Source organism: Rattus rattus, chromosome 4 (genome assembly GCF_011064425.1).
Source record: "Rattus rattus isolate New Zealand chromosome 4, Rrattus_CSIRO_v1, whole genome shotgun sequence".
Taxonomy (NCBI): Eukaryota; Metazoa; Chordata; class Mammalia; order Rodentia; family Muridae; genus Rattus; species Rattus rattus.
In genome coordinates, this window is record NC_046157.1 from 175386254 (window position 1) to 175403624 (window position 17371).

General features: G+C 42.3%; 1 protein-coding gene across 2 annotated transcripts in view; it reads right to left on the reverse strand.

Annotated features, from left to right (window-relative positions):
• The window catches only part of Tmem232 (transmembrane protein 232), a 218003-nt gene that overhangs the window by 94002 nt on the left and 106630 nt on the right, over positions 1-17371 (reverse strand). For both annotated transcript variants that reach the window (XM_032899639.1, XM_032899638.1), the window contains exon 11: positions 9638-9870. In XM_032899639.1, coding sequence (XP_032755530.1) covers positions 9638-9870 — 233 coding nt within the window. The remainder of the gene's footprint in view (positions 1-9637; positions 9871-17371) is intronic.

Below are 17371 nucleotides of genomic sequence, written 5' to 3' on the forward strand. Positions count from 1 at the left end.
AGGAGGTTGTGACAGGGCCTGGAGGAGAAAGGGGGAGAGGTAAATGTTATAATCCAACTGTAATTTCAAAATCAAAACGGACGGTTAATATCCAAAATAGGTAAGGAATTCATACAATTCAACCATAAAGCATTTTTTTTATAAACTGAAACTAAGATCTGCAGACAAAACTTGATTATTGGCAAAGACGATCTGAAGGCATTTTTCTAAGAGGTTGTTCAAATGGCCGACGAGTGTACAGCAGTGTCTTCAGCATCACTAATCAAGTCAATTATCCAAACCACAGTGGTCTGTGATTTCCCATGGAGGAGGTGGCTTTAGGACTTAGTCAAAAGATCAGTGTGTGACGGGTAAAAGAGAGCATTGACAGACTGGAGGGGTAGCTGAGTGGTTAAGAGCACACACTGCTTTTTCAGATAACCAAGGTTTCAACACTCGTGCTGGGTGGCTCACATGCACCGAAGCTCTAGCTGCAGGAGCTTTGGCGCCCTCTTCTGGCCTCCACAAGCATGTGCACCCATGTGCACATATCCACAGACACACAGACACACACACACACACACACACACACACAAATAAAATTTTAAATAGTGCATTTATACACTGATGGTCCTGTAAATGGTCCAGATATTTGGGGTGGGGATCTTCAAAGAGCTGAAAGTAGAATTATGACCTGATTCAGGATCTGAATTACTGCGTCTAGGGGGGCGGGGGCAAGCAGTATGTGGAAGAATTATGGGCACTCCAAATCCCAGAAGTTTCAGCATGTTGCAAGACTGATCTAAAATAATAGTTGGTTTCTTATCACTCAGACATCTCACAAGAGACAAGACGCAAAAGCCCACTCTCTGAAGAAGCCCTTTCCTGCCTTCTTTACTTCTCTCTAGTCAACAACCGAGATCGGCTGTGTGGACTTCGGAAATCTCCACTTTACTTTTCCTAGTAAATCTGCCCAGCATAACCACTGTGGTTAATGTTGTAAATGTGATGAGACCTGAGTTTAACTAAGAGAAATACTCCTAAGGGGGTGTATGAGGATATTTCCAGAAAGGACTGCCTGAGAGGGAAGGACCCTCTCTCTGAATGTTGCACCTTTCAGTGCGTGACCCAGGTATAGAGGTCTGAGTACCAAGCCACGTTGTTTGTCTACATTGGTTTCTGTGAGTGTATATGTTCTCTCCCTTCGTGCTGCTGCTGCGGTCACCACTATGGCTGCTTCAGCCTCCAGCCCCTTCAGCACTGCACTGGACTGAAAGCAAGCAAGCAAGTCTTCACGAACCTTCCAGTTTTCAGTGCCAGGCCAGGCTGAGACTTAAGAATCCAGCTCCATGGAGTTAAGGTATGAATGCCCATTGTTGAGCTACCCAACCCCTCTCATGTAAACCAGTCCACTTTTGTAACATATGGGTAGTCTCTTGGTCAGGTTCCTGTAGAGAATCCTACCTAACACAACCATAAAGTCTATACACGAAAGCACATAGGACGGGGTGGAATAAACTGTTTTTAACTAGGCAGAAGCAAGATATAAAAGCAGAGTCATTATAACGTTGTGTGTTCTCTGAAGGATCCTAGCAAGTTGTATCTTGAAGCAAAACAAGCAGAAATGTGAGGTGCTTTTCGCTTGCTCTTCATTACGGTCTTTGTAGTGCTTTATAAAGAAGTACTTAAGAAAATCTAGTAATGACTGAACAAGAAAATCAGGAACTGGAGTGTGTAGGCACGTTACCTACATTCCTCTCTTCAGAACAGACCTTACAGCACCATACAACTCTTTTAGGGCTACACTCCTACGGCATAGAGAAACGAGCTAATTTATTAAAATCAATTTTTAAAAAGCAGCTGTCAGAAGACAGAGTTGATATTACGTGTGATCACGAATGGTTTTAAAGTTTTAAGTAGTTATTAATTTAAATATTCATATCATTTTATGTATATGAGTGTTTTGTCTACAGATATGCATGTGCAAGCATGTGCGTGCCTGGTGCCCACAAAGGTCAGAAGAGGGCATCAGATCCCACCATAACTGGAGTTAGGGATCGTTGTAACCACTGTATGGGTGTGGGTACCAAGCCCAGGTCCTCTGCAGAAGCTACAAGTGATCTTAACACTGAACCATCTCTCCAGCTTCTTAAGTGATTATTATAAAACAGTATCATTATTATCTTATTTGTGTCTTAATATCTGATGTGCTGCCTGATTCATAAATTTCTGAGAATGCGTGCTGGTTGGGTTTTGCCAATTTAACAGAAACTAGAATTGTCCAGAAAACGTGAGCCTCAATTGAGGAGTTGTCTTTATCAGATTAGCTCTGAGCATATATGTGGGGCATTTTCTGGATTGATTGATAAGGGTGGGCAAAGCCCATTATGGGGGCAAAGCCCATTATGGGCGTTACTATCCCTAGGCAAGTGGTTCTGGGTTACATAAAATGAGCAAGCCTGTGGGCAGCATTGGCTTGGGTGCCTTGGTGACCCCTGATAATGTCCCTATCAACCACATAGACCCTTTCTTTCACAATGCTGCTTTTGTTTGTTTTATCACAGCAACAGAAACAGGTATGTATGTATGTATGTATGTATGTATGTATATATGTATGTATGTATGTATGTACATACGTATGTATAAATGACCATAGTGTATATGGCATGCTGTAGTGTCCAACACATCGAGAATACCCAGTTCTGAGGCTGGAAAAGGTTCCTTGGCCGTGAGCGGCTCCTGCTCTTGCTGGGGACGTGGTACAGCCCTCAGCATACACAACTGACGGCGACTCTAGTTCCAGGGAGTTGATGCTCTCTGCTGTCTTCATTGGGATCTTGCACACATATGACGCACACACACGAGTCAGAAACACACACATAAATAATGAATAAAAAAATTAAAAGAAGTATCTATGCCCGTATGGACAGGACTGAACTGTGACCCTTCTCCTCAAAATAAAAAAAGATGGTGTAAAGACATAGTATAATGCCTAAAATTATGAAACAGAACCAGGAAAACGCTGCAAGACAAATGGCCTTGGCAATGGTCTTCTAGATTTAACCCCAAAAGCACAGACAGCTAAATAGAAATCAGGTGCATTGAATCTCATCGAACTGAGCTTTCCCATAGCAAGAGACACAATCAGGAGACAGCAGCAGAGAATATCTGTAGACTATTCACCTGATGGAGGATTAATGTTTAAAACTATGTAAAAAGACTTCTAAGAATGTTAAGATAGAAGTAAAAAATCTAACTAAAATACACTGGTAATCTGAATAGACAGTCTTCGAGAGAAGAGACACAAGTGCACAACAGGTTTCTAAACACATGAAGGCATTAGTCATCAAGAAATTGAGCCAATCGCAGATAAGAGGTCATCTTACTCCATTAGCACGGCCGTGCTAAAGAAGGGAAAGGCTGCCTAGCAGTGACAAGGACAGGGAGAAAAGTGAACTCTCCCGGTGTTGGTGGAAATGCAGACGGTGTGGCCACAGAGGACAGTGCTTCCAAACTTACAGACAGATGCGCTGTCAGGTCCCGCTCTACTCTTCTGGATGTGAATCTGCCCGTGAACTCAGCGCCCCAGGGTCTGTGTGTGCACCTGCTTGGTGTGCTATCACGAAAGCAAAGACAGAGAACCAACTCGGGTCCTCACGCAGGAATGGGTGGGGGAAAATGTGGTCCCTGGACAGTAGAAGACTGTCTGCCGAGAAGGATGAGCTTCTCAAGAGAACGGGTGCAATGGGGGATGTTAGGTTAAGCTGACTTGGTTTTATCTGAGTATAGAATGAAGATGAGTTAAGGGGAGGGGACATAGGGGTCGGGGCCCTTGTGTCCCGACAGGGAGAGGGGACAGGTTTTGGTGTTCCCCGGCACAATAGGATGTCACGGTTCATCATCACCTGTTGTGTCTTATGAACAGTTAAAAGAGAGGTGCCTGACAGCTTGACAACTTGAAGGCATGACAAGATAAACATGTCTGCCTTGGTCTGGCCATCACATTTGGTACGTGCAATTATTACAAGTCAAAAGTCAGATAAAGTGTGTCTTGTGCCTTGTTCCCTATATGGAACAGAAATAAGCAGATTTGTTCAGAGAAGTAGAGGGAAGCCTGGAAGATATTAACAGACCAATTCATCCTTGGGACTCTCCTTTTAAACTCTATCCATGTATCAGATTCCCCACTGGCTTCGCAAGAATCATGGTAATTAGAAAATGTCATAAATGCCCTGTTGATGAACTGGAGATGTTCAGAGCTTACTCAAGATGTGTGTCCTAATCAATGTCATGTTTTCAAAGTCAAAAGGCAGGAACTGAAAAGAAACATAAGGAAGGGTTGCATTTATTATGGTTTGAAGGCAAGCTCTCTAACAATTGCTAGCACCTTTTAACTCAAATGGCATTCGCTGGGAGGGGAAGAAAAAGAGCATGGTGTATTGGAGTCAGAACATCTTTATTTAAATCTGTATTCCAGAGTGAACAGCTGTGAACCCTTAGGCAAATCGCATTTTACCTCAACATAATATTTTTTATTGATTATTTGGGAATCTTATACAATGCATCCTGGTCACACTCACTTCCCACTCCTCCCAGGTTTATGCTCCCACCCTTGCATCCCTGCTAAACAAACTAACCTCACCTCCCACCAAGTCCTACTTGTGTGGCCTAGATACTCACTGGAGCGCAGTCAGACTCCCAGTTAAAGTCCCTTAAAGAAACCCCAGTCCTTCTCCACCCTCCCGCCAGAAGCCACGGAAAGTGAGGAGCTGCACTTCGGCATGTTTATCGGGGTTTTAAGGACTCTCTTCATAGCTTCCTGTCTGCACTGCTCCTTTTTGTGGGAGAATGGAGTGGGGGAAGAGGTCGTCACAGTAGTCTTCACTGTCTCTCATCCTCAGTTATGAATCTGCAGTCATAGACACCACAGCAAATGAAGCTTCCTTGTCCACAGAAGACCATGGACATCAACATGGTCTCTGGACTAATCACATCTCTAAATCTCAGTGTCTTTGTTGGAGGAAAGTACGCCCAAGGGAACACTGAACAAGGACAGCGTGAGTGTCCACTGGGAAACAGAATTCATCATCGATCATTTGACAGCTCACTACCTAAGACTAAGGAAAGGTCCAGGTCTCTTCCTTCATGAAAGTTGTTCTACAAATGTTTCGATGGCTACCTGTGTTTGTGGAAATGGGCATGTCTCAAAGCTCCAGATTTCAAGTTCCTGGCATATCCAGGATCCCTTGTGCAGCTAATACCAGACTTCCGATGGCTGGCGGCTGGCCGGGGTGGCAGTGCACATCTGCAATCCTAGCACCAGAAGGCCGAGGGAGAGGATGACTTTAGCGCAAGCAGTGGGGACCAGCCTTGACCGTACGGTGATTTTAAAACTAAGGGAATTATTTATGAATAAAAAGATTACTAAATATGGGTAACTAATAATAACTCAACAATTATTTTGACAATTAGCTTTTTAATAAATTAAGAAACTAAGAAATTTGTTTGTGCACTGAAAAGGGTTTTCATGTTTGCTGGAAACTGGAAGAGCGGAAAGGCCGTGTTTCTTACAGAAATCAGTGCTGAGGCGCAGGCTGTTTCTTCTGCAGATCTCTACGCATTCACCAGTGGGCTACGGCGAGCCATGACGGTCCCTCTGGCTTCTCTTTGGCTGCTGTAGAGATCCTCCTTTTAGGTCTCTTTTTCCTCCTGTAGTGAATTTTCCCAGTCTGAGGGAAATGTAGAGTTCACCTTCCTACCTTGTCGCCATTGGTTAAATGACACTTTGGAGCTGAGCTAGATCCTCTGTGAAGGAGTTTCAGGGAGAAATCAGGTCCACCCTGGTCATCCGTCCATTCACGGTGGCGTGACATCTGCCGGAGCGGCAGCAGAAGCTGACAGTCGGCGTTCACCAGGTTTGCCCGTCATAGCCTGGTCTAGTCGTTTGCGAATAAATGAGGTCCTCAGAGTATTGATCAGCCAAGGATTATGAACGATAGAGCTTTAAGTTACCAGTGTCCCAGTCTTCATTTATACGGAGACCATCGTGAATTTTCAGATTCAAGGTGTGAGCATGAAAACGTGGACTTTAGAAACTGGGACACAAATGAGTCTAGAAATGAAAAGTTTGTTTTTCTAACTTGCTTTAGGGGCTATAAATTTTCAGCCTTCAGTTACACGCAAGATGCTTTTATTGACAAGGAGAGAAAATGGAGAACACTGTGCTTTGAAGCGGAAGGGTTATATACCTTAGTTTCCATCTGCAGTTCTTATGAAGCAGCAAAGAGTCGTAATGATATTTTTTTCCATTTTAAAAAAATGCCCAGGGGCACACAATGCATGTGTCTAATGACACGTCCCACTAACCTGGAAGCACCCCACCCCCAGCCTAGCACATAGAACCAAAGGGATCAATTTCCTCTTGAAAAATTTTCATAAGAAGGGAATTCTATTGATCATGTAAGTAAAGATGTGTGCTTACAAATGTATAAAAGACAAAAATTTTGAGTAATTTTAAGCCAAAACTACAATTCTGTCTTCAATTTTGCTCTAAAAATAAATTCATTGAAATGATTCTTCAGCGTGGGAGCTCCCAGTTCTCCCTTGGAAGTGCATTTCCGGACTTCCGCCCTGAAGTCCGAGTGCTCTGGAACACTGAGGCACCAGAGGAACTTCTCAGCTCTCTGCTTACTGTCAGGTCCCAAAGAAAAGCCCTGCCCTTCCTCCAGCTCTGCCTGTAACTTGTAGTGTGCTGTAGTTTGGTTTTGTTTCTAAGTGCTAATCATCTTTTGATTTATATTTTGATCCAACTGTTATTCGAAAGTATTTTCATTCCCAAACATATAAAATCTCCAATATTTGTGCTTTGGCTTCTAGATTTGTTATGTTAGTTCGAGAAAAAATAGCAGACTTGATATTTTCTTATTCTTCTTAGATTTTTTTAAAGATTATTTGTGTTACATTAACTCAGAAAAGACTCCATGGCAATCGGAAAAGAAATCTTTAAATTCTACTATTGTTGGGTACGGGGGTGTTCATGTATCTGTTGTATGTATTTGATCTAGTATTACTCAAACCCAACTTATTCATATTGACCTACTGGATACTTCTATCTATTACTGAATGTCGGATATTGAAATATGTCTTATCATTGTATTTCTGTCCCTTCCTGTCATCTGGTTCATCAATATTGGCTTCAGATGTTTAGAAGTTCTAATATTGAATAGATGTGTGTTTACATCTAGATCTTTCTCATCCGTTGTCCTTTATAATGTGTTTTGCTTTGTGTGACAGTTTACTACTTAACAGCTATTCTGTTAGAAAAATAGATAGATGATAGATAGATAGACAGACAGACAGACAGATGGATGGATGATAGATGGATGGATAGATAGATGATAGATAGATAGATAGATAGATGATAGATGGAAGATGATAGATGGAAGGATAGATAGATGATAGATAGATAGACAGACAGACAGATGGATGGATGCTAGATGGATGGATAGATAGATGATAGATAGATAGAGATAGATAGAGATAGATAGATAGATGATAGAAATAGATAGATAGACAGACGGATGGATGATGGATGATAGATAGATGATAGATAGATGATAAATAGAAATAGATGGATAGATAGAGATAGAAATAGAGAGATAGATAGATAGACAGACAGACAGATGGATGATGGATGGATAGATAGATGATGGATGGATAGATAGACGATAGAGAGATAGATAGACGATAGAGATAGATAGATAGATAGATAGATAGATAGATACATGATAGAGATAGATAGATAGATAGATAGATAGATAGATAGATAGATAGATAGATAGATAGACAGACAGACAGACAGATGGACGGATGGACGGATGATAGATGGATGGATAGATACCTTTGCTGTTGCTTATGCTTGACCAACAGGTCCTTTTCTATCCACCAACACTGTCATAGCTCTAGTGAAATAAACAGGACAAACGGATTTTCACAAATCCAACTAAAGAGTGTGAAAACGTAGTCCAAAAGCCAGTGTCACGAGTAACAGATAAACAAGGGACAACTCTGAGTAAAGACAGGGAGAAAGAGAGGCCTACACCTAGGACACTAATCTATTTTTCAGAGAGATACTGAAATAACAAACACCTAAGGGAGAGGAAAGAAGCAAAAGCCAAGAAAGAAGAAATAAATCTTTCATACTTAATACAATTGTTTATCCAGGAGACAAATCTCTTAAGAGAATTTACTCAGGGTCTACGCCAATTAATCTACTCAACGTCGCAGCCTGGAACACACATGAGGAACAACTGGGAGATGCTGGAATAAGGAGAAGTTTACACTAGAGACGAGCTGGAGTACTGAGCGGTGAACGTGGAAGTTAAAGTATTACTAAAGAAGAGAAGCAGCCATTTCCAACCCGTGCTCATGTGCACATCCAGTCACCTCTCGTTTGGGAAGGCGGAACAGTATTCTTTAAATATTCGGTAAACATTTTAAAAAACCAGAAATACTTCAGTCGGATAGTAAATAAAGATGAATACTAATGGAGAGTCATTTGTAGCAATGTGAATAAAAGGCGTCCTTGGATCCAAATTCGTAGATACATTATCAGCAGCGAGCTGTACCGGCTAGGCTTCCCCACTCTGCTCAGAGCCAACCAGAAGCAGAAGACTGATATACAGGAAAATGACCCAGAACAAGGGCAGCCAACCATCATTTCTGAAATACAGAGAAGGAGTGTGCTATTGGAAGAATGGGGTGTGTGAAACACCGGTTTGAAGTACAGTCTAACCATAATCGGTCTTCGGTAAATATCCTGCTCAAGGAAGGGTTAAGATATCAAATGTGAATTGTTAAAAATATTAATACATATGAGTCCTCTGTGGAGCTCATCAAAATTAATAGCAAAAAATATATATGACATATTCTTTAAATGAGCTGGGTTGAAAAATAAAGTCTTCCTGTCTAGAATAAAGCTTTGCATATTAAACAATGTAGGTCACACACATTGTGAGATCCACGCTGAGATTCTTCATTGTAATATGTCAGAGGAGTAAAGTAGGGGGAATATCTAAGTACATTAGTAATAAGCATCTCAAGGCCCTGGTGATATCATTGCAGATACGTCAGATACACATTGAAAACCACTCGCCTACATCAACCTATCCCATGTCTACGTTTTCCTGAGAAGTAAATTTATTCTAAAGTAAAATTAGAAGTAAATTTAAAGATATTCACAAGTGTTTGAGGCATAAAATATATTATCCTTATACTTGCAATTTACCAGATTATTACTGTTTGAGACTATGAGGGTACATGAATTTAACACACATTATATGTATAGATATGTATACACACAAACACATCTAAAAATAAAGTCTTGAGCGTCTAAACATCAAGTGTGTGTAGTTTTCTTTTTTAACTTGTATTCCTACACAAGAATCACCTTAACATTGATTTGCATTTTGTACTGATTCTGTTTTAAGTAGGAAAAGATAATTCCTGAGGAAGCTGCTGCCTTCTGAGGAGGAGCTGGCTCGGGATAAGTAAAAGGGAGAAACTGGGTTCAGGAAATGCCCTTGATTATACTGTCTGTGCCTGTGAACTGTCCCCCCCCACACACACACACAGAGCAATGAGACCCCGTTTCACTTACTTCATAACAATGCGCACAACTCTCTTTTTTTCGGGCTGCCTTTTGCTGATGGTGCGTTTCCTTTGCAGGTCTGTTTCCACGGGCGTCTTTTGAGGGAGGGCAGAGACATCCAGAGAGGGGAAGAAGAGTTCGGAGAGAGTCTTAGCGACTCTCCACCCGATGTACTTGGAGAAAGCTTCTGAGTTTGGTGCGGCCTTTGAGCTGAAAGGGTCAGCTGCATCATTCAATTCAGCCTGTTGAGGCAAAATGAAAAAGAAAAAGGAGTGATTGGAATACGGTTGAATGAAAGAAAGCTCAATTTATTTAATAGAAGATAATGTGTATGTTTTCTTTGACTAGCAGTGCCTTCTTTCTAATGAGTAAGAGTACTCATGAGCTTGGTGGGAAAAGGCTTTTGCCACGAACACTGATTGTCTGAGTTTGGTCCACAGGACCCATATAGAGGAAAGAACGGATGTCCACAAGCTGTCCTCTGACCTCCACACTCGTCCCTGTGCATGTGCAGCACACATGAACACAAATGTAATATACATTTCGTTGGGCTGCAGAGATGGCTCAGCGGTTAAGAGCACTGACTGCTCTTCCGGAGGTCCTCAGTTCAAATCCCAGCAACCACACGGTGGCTCACAACCACCTGTAATGGGATCTGATGCCCTCTTCTGGTGTGCATGAAGACAGCTGCAGTGTACTCATATAAATAATAAATAAATATATACATATATCAAATAAATAAGTATTTTTAAGTAAAGCTGACCTTTGCAATAACCTCCCCCAGTCTACAAATAGAGCAATACTCAGCAAAAAGAACAATTATGTATTAGTGCATGGTTAGGTAATTTTTAATGTGGTGATAAAATTCACACTTTAAATATAATGCCCTTGACATACAAAAGTCTCATCAACACAAGCGCTTGAAGTGCTGTATACTTCATTATATGAAATTTCCTTTATTCTGCTTATAGCTCAAGATCCCATTAGAGTGAAGACAGCATTTCTACAGAATGGATTTTTAAATCAAAGGGAGTACAGAAACAATGGCTTTGCATTTAGCTACGGTTAAAAATATTTCAGGAATTTTATTCATTGGTTTTTTTATTTTACTTTAATGCCACATAAAATGTGAAAACTATGTATATTACTCAGTCACTATATTATATTCCAAAGCATGTAGACTCTAATTAACGGCACCCGCCAAAGCCATGACAAAGAGTACAAAAAAATCTGAAACATTTCAGCAAATTCTACTCAAAATGAGAGACTGCTCAAAACCTCCAATATATGTGATGTGCCATCCACAACTGACTTCCGAGATATTCAGAGGCTTGGGTTCTTTGGTTTGACATGATTCTTTTGAAGACCCGCATACAGAAGGACAGACGGATACCTACAAGCTGTGTCCCCTGACCTCCACACCTGTGCATGTGCAGCACACATTAACCATCTCAATTCTACCAGGAAAAGGACACAGAATAGCACTGGATACAAGGACAAGATCCGTGCTGCTGCATCCAAGAATTCCCATCAAGAATAAGCATCACCCAGAGGAAGGGTGGGGAAAGATATTCCAAGCCGATGAACCCAAGAAGCAAGTCAGTACAACCATTCTAAGATCTGACAAGAGACTTCAAGCAAAAAATAATCTGAAAAGATAGGGAAGGTCCCTATATACTCATCAAAGGAAAATCCACCTAGAGGACATTACAGTTCTAAACATTTATGCACCGAACACAAGAGCATCCAAATTGGGTGGAGGGGGACATCCTCTTGGAGACAGGGGAGAAGGACTAGAATGAGGACCAGTTGGAGGGCAGATAATGACTGGACTGTAAAAAAAAGATTTAATAATAATAATAATATCAAAAAGGAAAAGAATTCCAAAAAAGAAAAAAGAAAACTACTACAATTTAAATCAAATATTGACCTCACACATTGATAGTGGGTGACTTCAATACCCCGCTCTCACCAATAGACAAGTAACCTAGACAAAACCTAAACAGGAATGTGGAGTTGATAACTTCCTAAATCAGGTGAACCTAACAGGTATTTACAGAACATTCACCAGATACCATAGAATGTACTTCCTTCTTAGCATCTCATGAAACTTTCACCAAAATTGACCACATACTCAGACACAAAGCAAGTCTCAGCAGATCTGAGGAAATTAAACCTTGCAAACCTTGTATGCTATCTGACCGCCACGGATTTAAGGCTGGATGTCAACAGCAGCAGAAGCTACAGAAAGCTGGGTGCTGGGATCCTACCCAACTCCTCACTGATACTAAAGACACGGGTCTTGCAGGAGAACCTACAATATCTCTTTACTTATCTCTAACCACGCCCTAAACATTTGTTCTCATAAACACAGGTAAGTGTAGCCTTCAACCTCATCATGGAAACTTCTTTTTGCAACAGATGGGACCCTCCGCAGGAAACGACAGCCAATCGGAGCACGGAGTTGTGGAGTCCAGCCCCAGCCGATACATCTACAAAGCGCTCCCACACCTAAGGCTTGAGGAACATTGCAGAAGATGGGGGAGACTGTTAGAAGAGCAGGTCAGGAAGTATGCTGGGACGTCGTGACTCCCAGCAATAGCAGATGCTATGTCCATAAACGTGAGCTGAGCAAGGTCAACGGAGATAGACATGCCGTGGATGTGGCCTCAGCCCTGTGCAAAGAGCTACAGGCGGCCAAGGAGTGCTGAGATGGGCAGAAATCGTTTCCCCAGGGAAAGGGCACCAATTGGTTACTCGGTATCAAATGGTCAAGCCTGGAAACACACATCAGAGTGACATTCAGAGAGCAAGTTACCCTTCAACAGAGGAATGGATACAGAAAATGTGCTACGTTTACACAATGGAGTACCACTAAGCTATAAAAAACATTGACTTCATGAAATTCTTAGGCAAATGGATGGAACTAGAAAATATCCTGAGTGAGGTAACCCAATCACACAAGAACACATATGGTGTTCACTCACTGATCCGTGGATATTAGCCCCAAATCTCAGAATTCCCAAGATACAATCCACAGACTACATGAAGCTCAAGAAGGACAACCAAAATGTGGATGTGTCAGTCCTTCTTAGAAGGGGGAACAAAATACTCACAGGAGGAAATACAGGGACAACGGGTAGAACAAGACTGTCCAACCTGGGGATCCATCCCACAGGCAGCCACAAAACCCAGTCACTATTCCTGATGCCAAGAAGTGCTTGCTGACAGGAGCATGATATGGATGTCTCCTGAGAGGCTCTGCCAGAGCCCTACTGAAACAGAAGAGGATGCTTGCAGCTAACCATAGGACTGAACAAGGGGACCCCAATGGAGCAGTTAAAGAAAGGACTGAAGGAGCGAAGGGGTTTGCAGCCCCATAGGAAGAACAACAATGCCAACCAACCAGAACCCCCAGAGCTCCCAGGGACTAAACCACCAACCAAAGAGTACACATGGAGGGACCCATGACTCCAGCCACATGTGTAGCAGAGGATGGCATTGTCTGGCACCAATAAGAGGAGAAGCCCTTGGTCCTGTGAAGGCTCTTTTCCCCAGTGTAGGGGAATGCCAGGGTGCTGAGGTGGGGGTGGGTGGGTGAGAGGGGGAGCATCCTTATAGAAGCAGGGGGGATGAAGAGCAGGAAGCCTGGTAAGGAATAACATTTGAAATTTAAATACACAAACTATCCAATAAATTTTATACATATGTGATATATATATATATATATATATATATATATATATATATATATATATGGTCATGAGGGCTTCATTTTTCATTACCTTGGCCAGTGTTGCAAATACAGAATGTAGGAACATTAACATTTTAGACAGGCAGCTGAGGAGGATTAAAGAAAGGACTGAATGAGAGCTTGATGTTTCCCACTCACAAGTTACGTGGTTTCCTGTGAGTTATGCAGTCTCTCTGTACCTCTTTCCCTACCGCTGAGTTGAAGAAGTAACAACGTGTTCAAGTGATCTTGTAAACGCTGACCATGAGAGTCGACTATGTTTTCTAGCTCCTTCTGACCGCGAACCTCTTCAACGTCAGCCCCTCCTTCACGTTTACTCTCAGAAAAAGCGTGACACAGTTACACTGACAGGGCATGGACTGCATACCGTTTATTTCACCCTGAGCCACACTGGCAGCGAGGGTAGGAGAGCTACGGAGGTTAGTGCAGGTGGTGGATGAGGTGCTTAGAACTTTGCTGTGCCCATGTGCTGGCCAGGCTCTGTGAGCAGGCACGCTGCCTAAACGTGGTGCCGTGACTCCAGTACTTGGTTGCTGAGAATCTAAGGAGAAGACATCTCCAAAAGCATAGCTACCCTTCCACATCCAGCTTTTCCATTTATGCCAAAACAAGTCAGGCGTGGAGGAGGAGACAGGCGGGCACCGGGAGGCAAATAGACTGACGGCTGTCCCTTCTGCCCAACAGGCAGTGCTCGGACTGTGGAGACGCCATGAAGTATAAAAACTATTTTATTTTTAACAGTCTTGCCATTGAAATATAACCACAGAGAGTTGTATCTGAGGAGTCAGGAGACACTCTGAATAGAGTCACACATCCCTTAGAGCTCTGCGTATTTCTCCTTGATGATCCAGGTCACATAGCAGATGGCAAAGAGCCTTCAGACGTGATGGCTGCTCCTGCATGTGCCAGCATAAGCTGCTGACTCACCAGCACTGAGAAGCCTCCCTCAATACAAGCCTTTCTGGAAACATTTCAAACAGAACGCACTAATTAGCATTTGCCTATTAGGCCACTCTGACGGGATTTTCTTTATATTGGGTTTATGTTCACTTCAGTGCACAAAAGGACTCGTGTTTAGGGATCTATTCGGGATTGATTTTCATCTCAAATATTCTTGTTAGATATTTCACCTCTCCTCGAACCTTTGAAATCACTCAATATTCTGAACAGATATAATGAGATTATGGATGGCAGAATGTTACTATGGATATGTATGCTATATGGTAGTAGCTTGTATAGTTAGCAGTGGATTTATTGGTGTTGAAAATGAATTGAAATATTAAACTAAAAAATTTTCATTGAATTCAAAAGTCTACCATACGAAATGCATATTTGATTTTAATGTATGAGAATATTTCTATTTACCTAGCGTTCTAGTACATACCTCCCCTACGTGGTGCTCAGTAGATCATAGTAAAAGCTTCACGTCACTCCCTGTAAGCTACAGTAGTATCTGACATGAACAGGGGTTGGGGAAAGCAAGGGACAGGACAGAAAAGGGTGAAGCTTGTGTTACAGACTCAGATTTCTTAAGTCCTGAGCCTTCCTTATACAGGTGTTGTTTTTATGTTCCCTACACACATGGAGTAGTAAATGAACAGCTAAAAATAGGCACACTTTAGTCACAAACATCTTGCAGACAGTTTATATATCATCTTCAAAAGGGGCATCCGGGAAGACATGTAAAATGGCCCTGTGGGACTTGTGAATTATCGAGTTACTAAAGAAGCATGGACGCATACGCATAAACAACTAAACCTTGACGGTCTTTATTGCAAATGACTGAAGTCAACAGAGTGTCAAAGGAAGAAATAAAACAGAGAGGTTTGTCCCATGATGTTCATGTTTTAAGATAAAAATAAAGACTTGCTTACAAAATGTTCCCATTCAATCCGATTTAAAAACACGCTTTTCGTAGAGCCGAAGTGTTCAGCCCAGTAACCTGTGGGTGAGACATGATCATTTTCTAGAACCTGATGTGGGTTTGCCTTACTTGTCTAAGTGACATCTGCTTAGCTGTCTTGTATGATTGTATTAACTATATTGAGAAGGAAGGATATAAAAATATAAATGGATATGTGTGTGTTTAACTGGGAAAGTGGTACAGAGGGGTAAGACCATTGGCTTTGGAACTCAAGAAATAGCAATTCCAGGAGCAGGGGGGACAGAAGCTGGGACTGCCACTGCTGCTCAGAGGTCCTCAGCCAGTGACATGGGTTGACTAGTGAGTGTGGGAATTTTTAAGAACTTAGCTTAGAGACTATTTCTCCTGAAGCCTGTACCATTAATTCCATCAAATCCCATAGAAACCTTTTATGACCAAAGACATGAGAATGAGGTGAGAAAAAACACTGAAATAATAATAAAGCAGGTATAAGCATTTACATCTTACGTGTGCTGTGTCAAAAGCTCAGCCCAGAAGACTACCTGTTTCGTATAAAGCTGTCGGCTTTATATAGGCTAGAATCGTCTATCTCGGTGAGGGATTGCCTAGATTCCGTTGGCCTGTGGGCATGTCTGTGGGGGATTATCTGTGGGGGGTCTGTCTGTGGGGGGATTGTCTGTCTGTGGGGGGATTGTCTGTCTGTGGGGATTGTCTGTGGGGGATTGTCTGTGGGGGTTGTGTGTGTGTGGGGTTGTCTGTGGGGGATTGTCTGTGGGGGGTTGTCTGGGGGGTTGTCTGTGGGGGATTGTCTGTCTGTGGGGGATTGTCTGTCTGTGGGGGATTGTCTGTGGGGATTGTCTGTCTGTGGGGGATTGTCTGTCTGTGGGTTGTCTGTGGGGGATTGTCTGTGAGGGGTTGTCTGTGGGGGATTGCCTTGATTGTGCTCATCCATGTTAAAGACCCAGCCTTAGGAGGTGGGTAAGCACGTCCTCCGTATTTGGGGTGTGGACTATATGAGAAGGAAAGAGATGAATACTAGCCTGCATTCATCAGTGTATTCCTCTCTGCTTTTTGACATATGACCAGTTCTCTCAAGCCCCTGTCATTTGCCCTTCCCTGCTGCAATGGGCTATCACCGGGAATCATGAGTTAAAACCTTTCTCCCCTAAGTTGCCTCCATCGGGGTATTTTTTTATCAAACAACAGTCAAATGAACTAAGACACCATTTAAAAATTAGATTGAAAAATTAAACCTGAAATAAACGGAAACCTACAAAATTCACTGCCGCTGAATCAATCACACTGCGTGCAGATGTGCACCGCTGAGACACATCCTGATACGCATGCACAGCCGTAATTCAGATCTCAACCCATAGCAAAGGTGAATTAGCCCAGGCTGTCGCACATGGGGGAGCTTTCTGCATTATCTACTTAGTTGGATCATCTTTCTTCTTCACTCTTCAATGCCCAGTTCTAGTCAATCAATGTAAAATTTCAGTTTCTACATGATAAAAATAACTGTTCAAATATCGGCACTTCTATAAGGGAAATGGGAATTATGAAATTTTGGGGAAGTAGATGGATCTGAAAAGGGTACCATTAATAATGAATTATTAAATGAAGTGACCCGGGCTGGAGAGATGGCTCAGTGGTTAAGAGCACCTACTGCTCTTCCAGAGGTCCTGAGTTCAATTCCCAGCAACCACATGGTGGCTCACAACCATCTGTAATGAGATCTGATGCCCTCTTCTGGTGCATCTGAAGACAGCTACAGTGTACTTATATATAATAAATGAATAAATCTTTAAAAAAAAAAAAAATGAAGTGACCCAAATAAGGAAGATGAAAAACAACAGTTTCTCTCTCACACGCAGATCCTAGCTTGTACATGTGTCTATGAGGGGTGTAAATGTGTGTGCAGCCTAGGAAACTAGAAAGGGAACCAAAAGAAGATAAAGCTGGGTGCCAAGGAAGAAACGGGGACAAATGAACGTCTGTGACCCCCAAAGCAGGAAGGAGGCTGAAGGTCAAGCTACAAACAAGGGCCCAAGGAAAGGGAGGAAGGGGGCGGAGACATAAGAAGAGGGAAGCAACCACAAAAAGG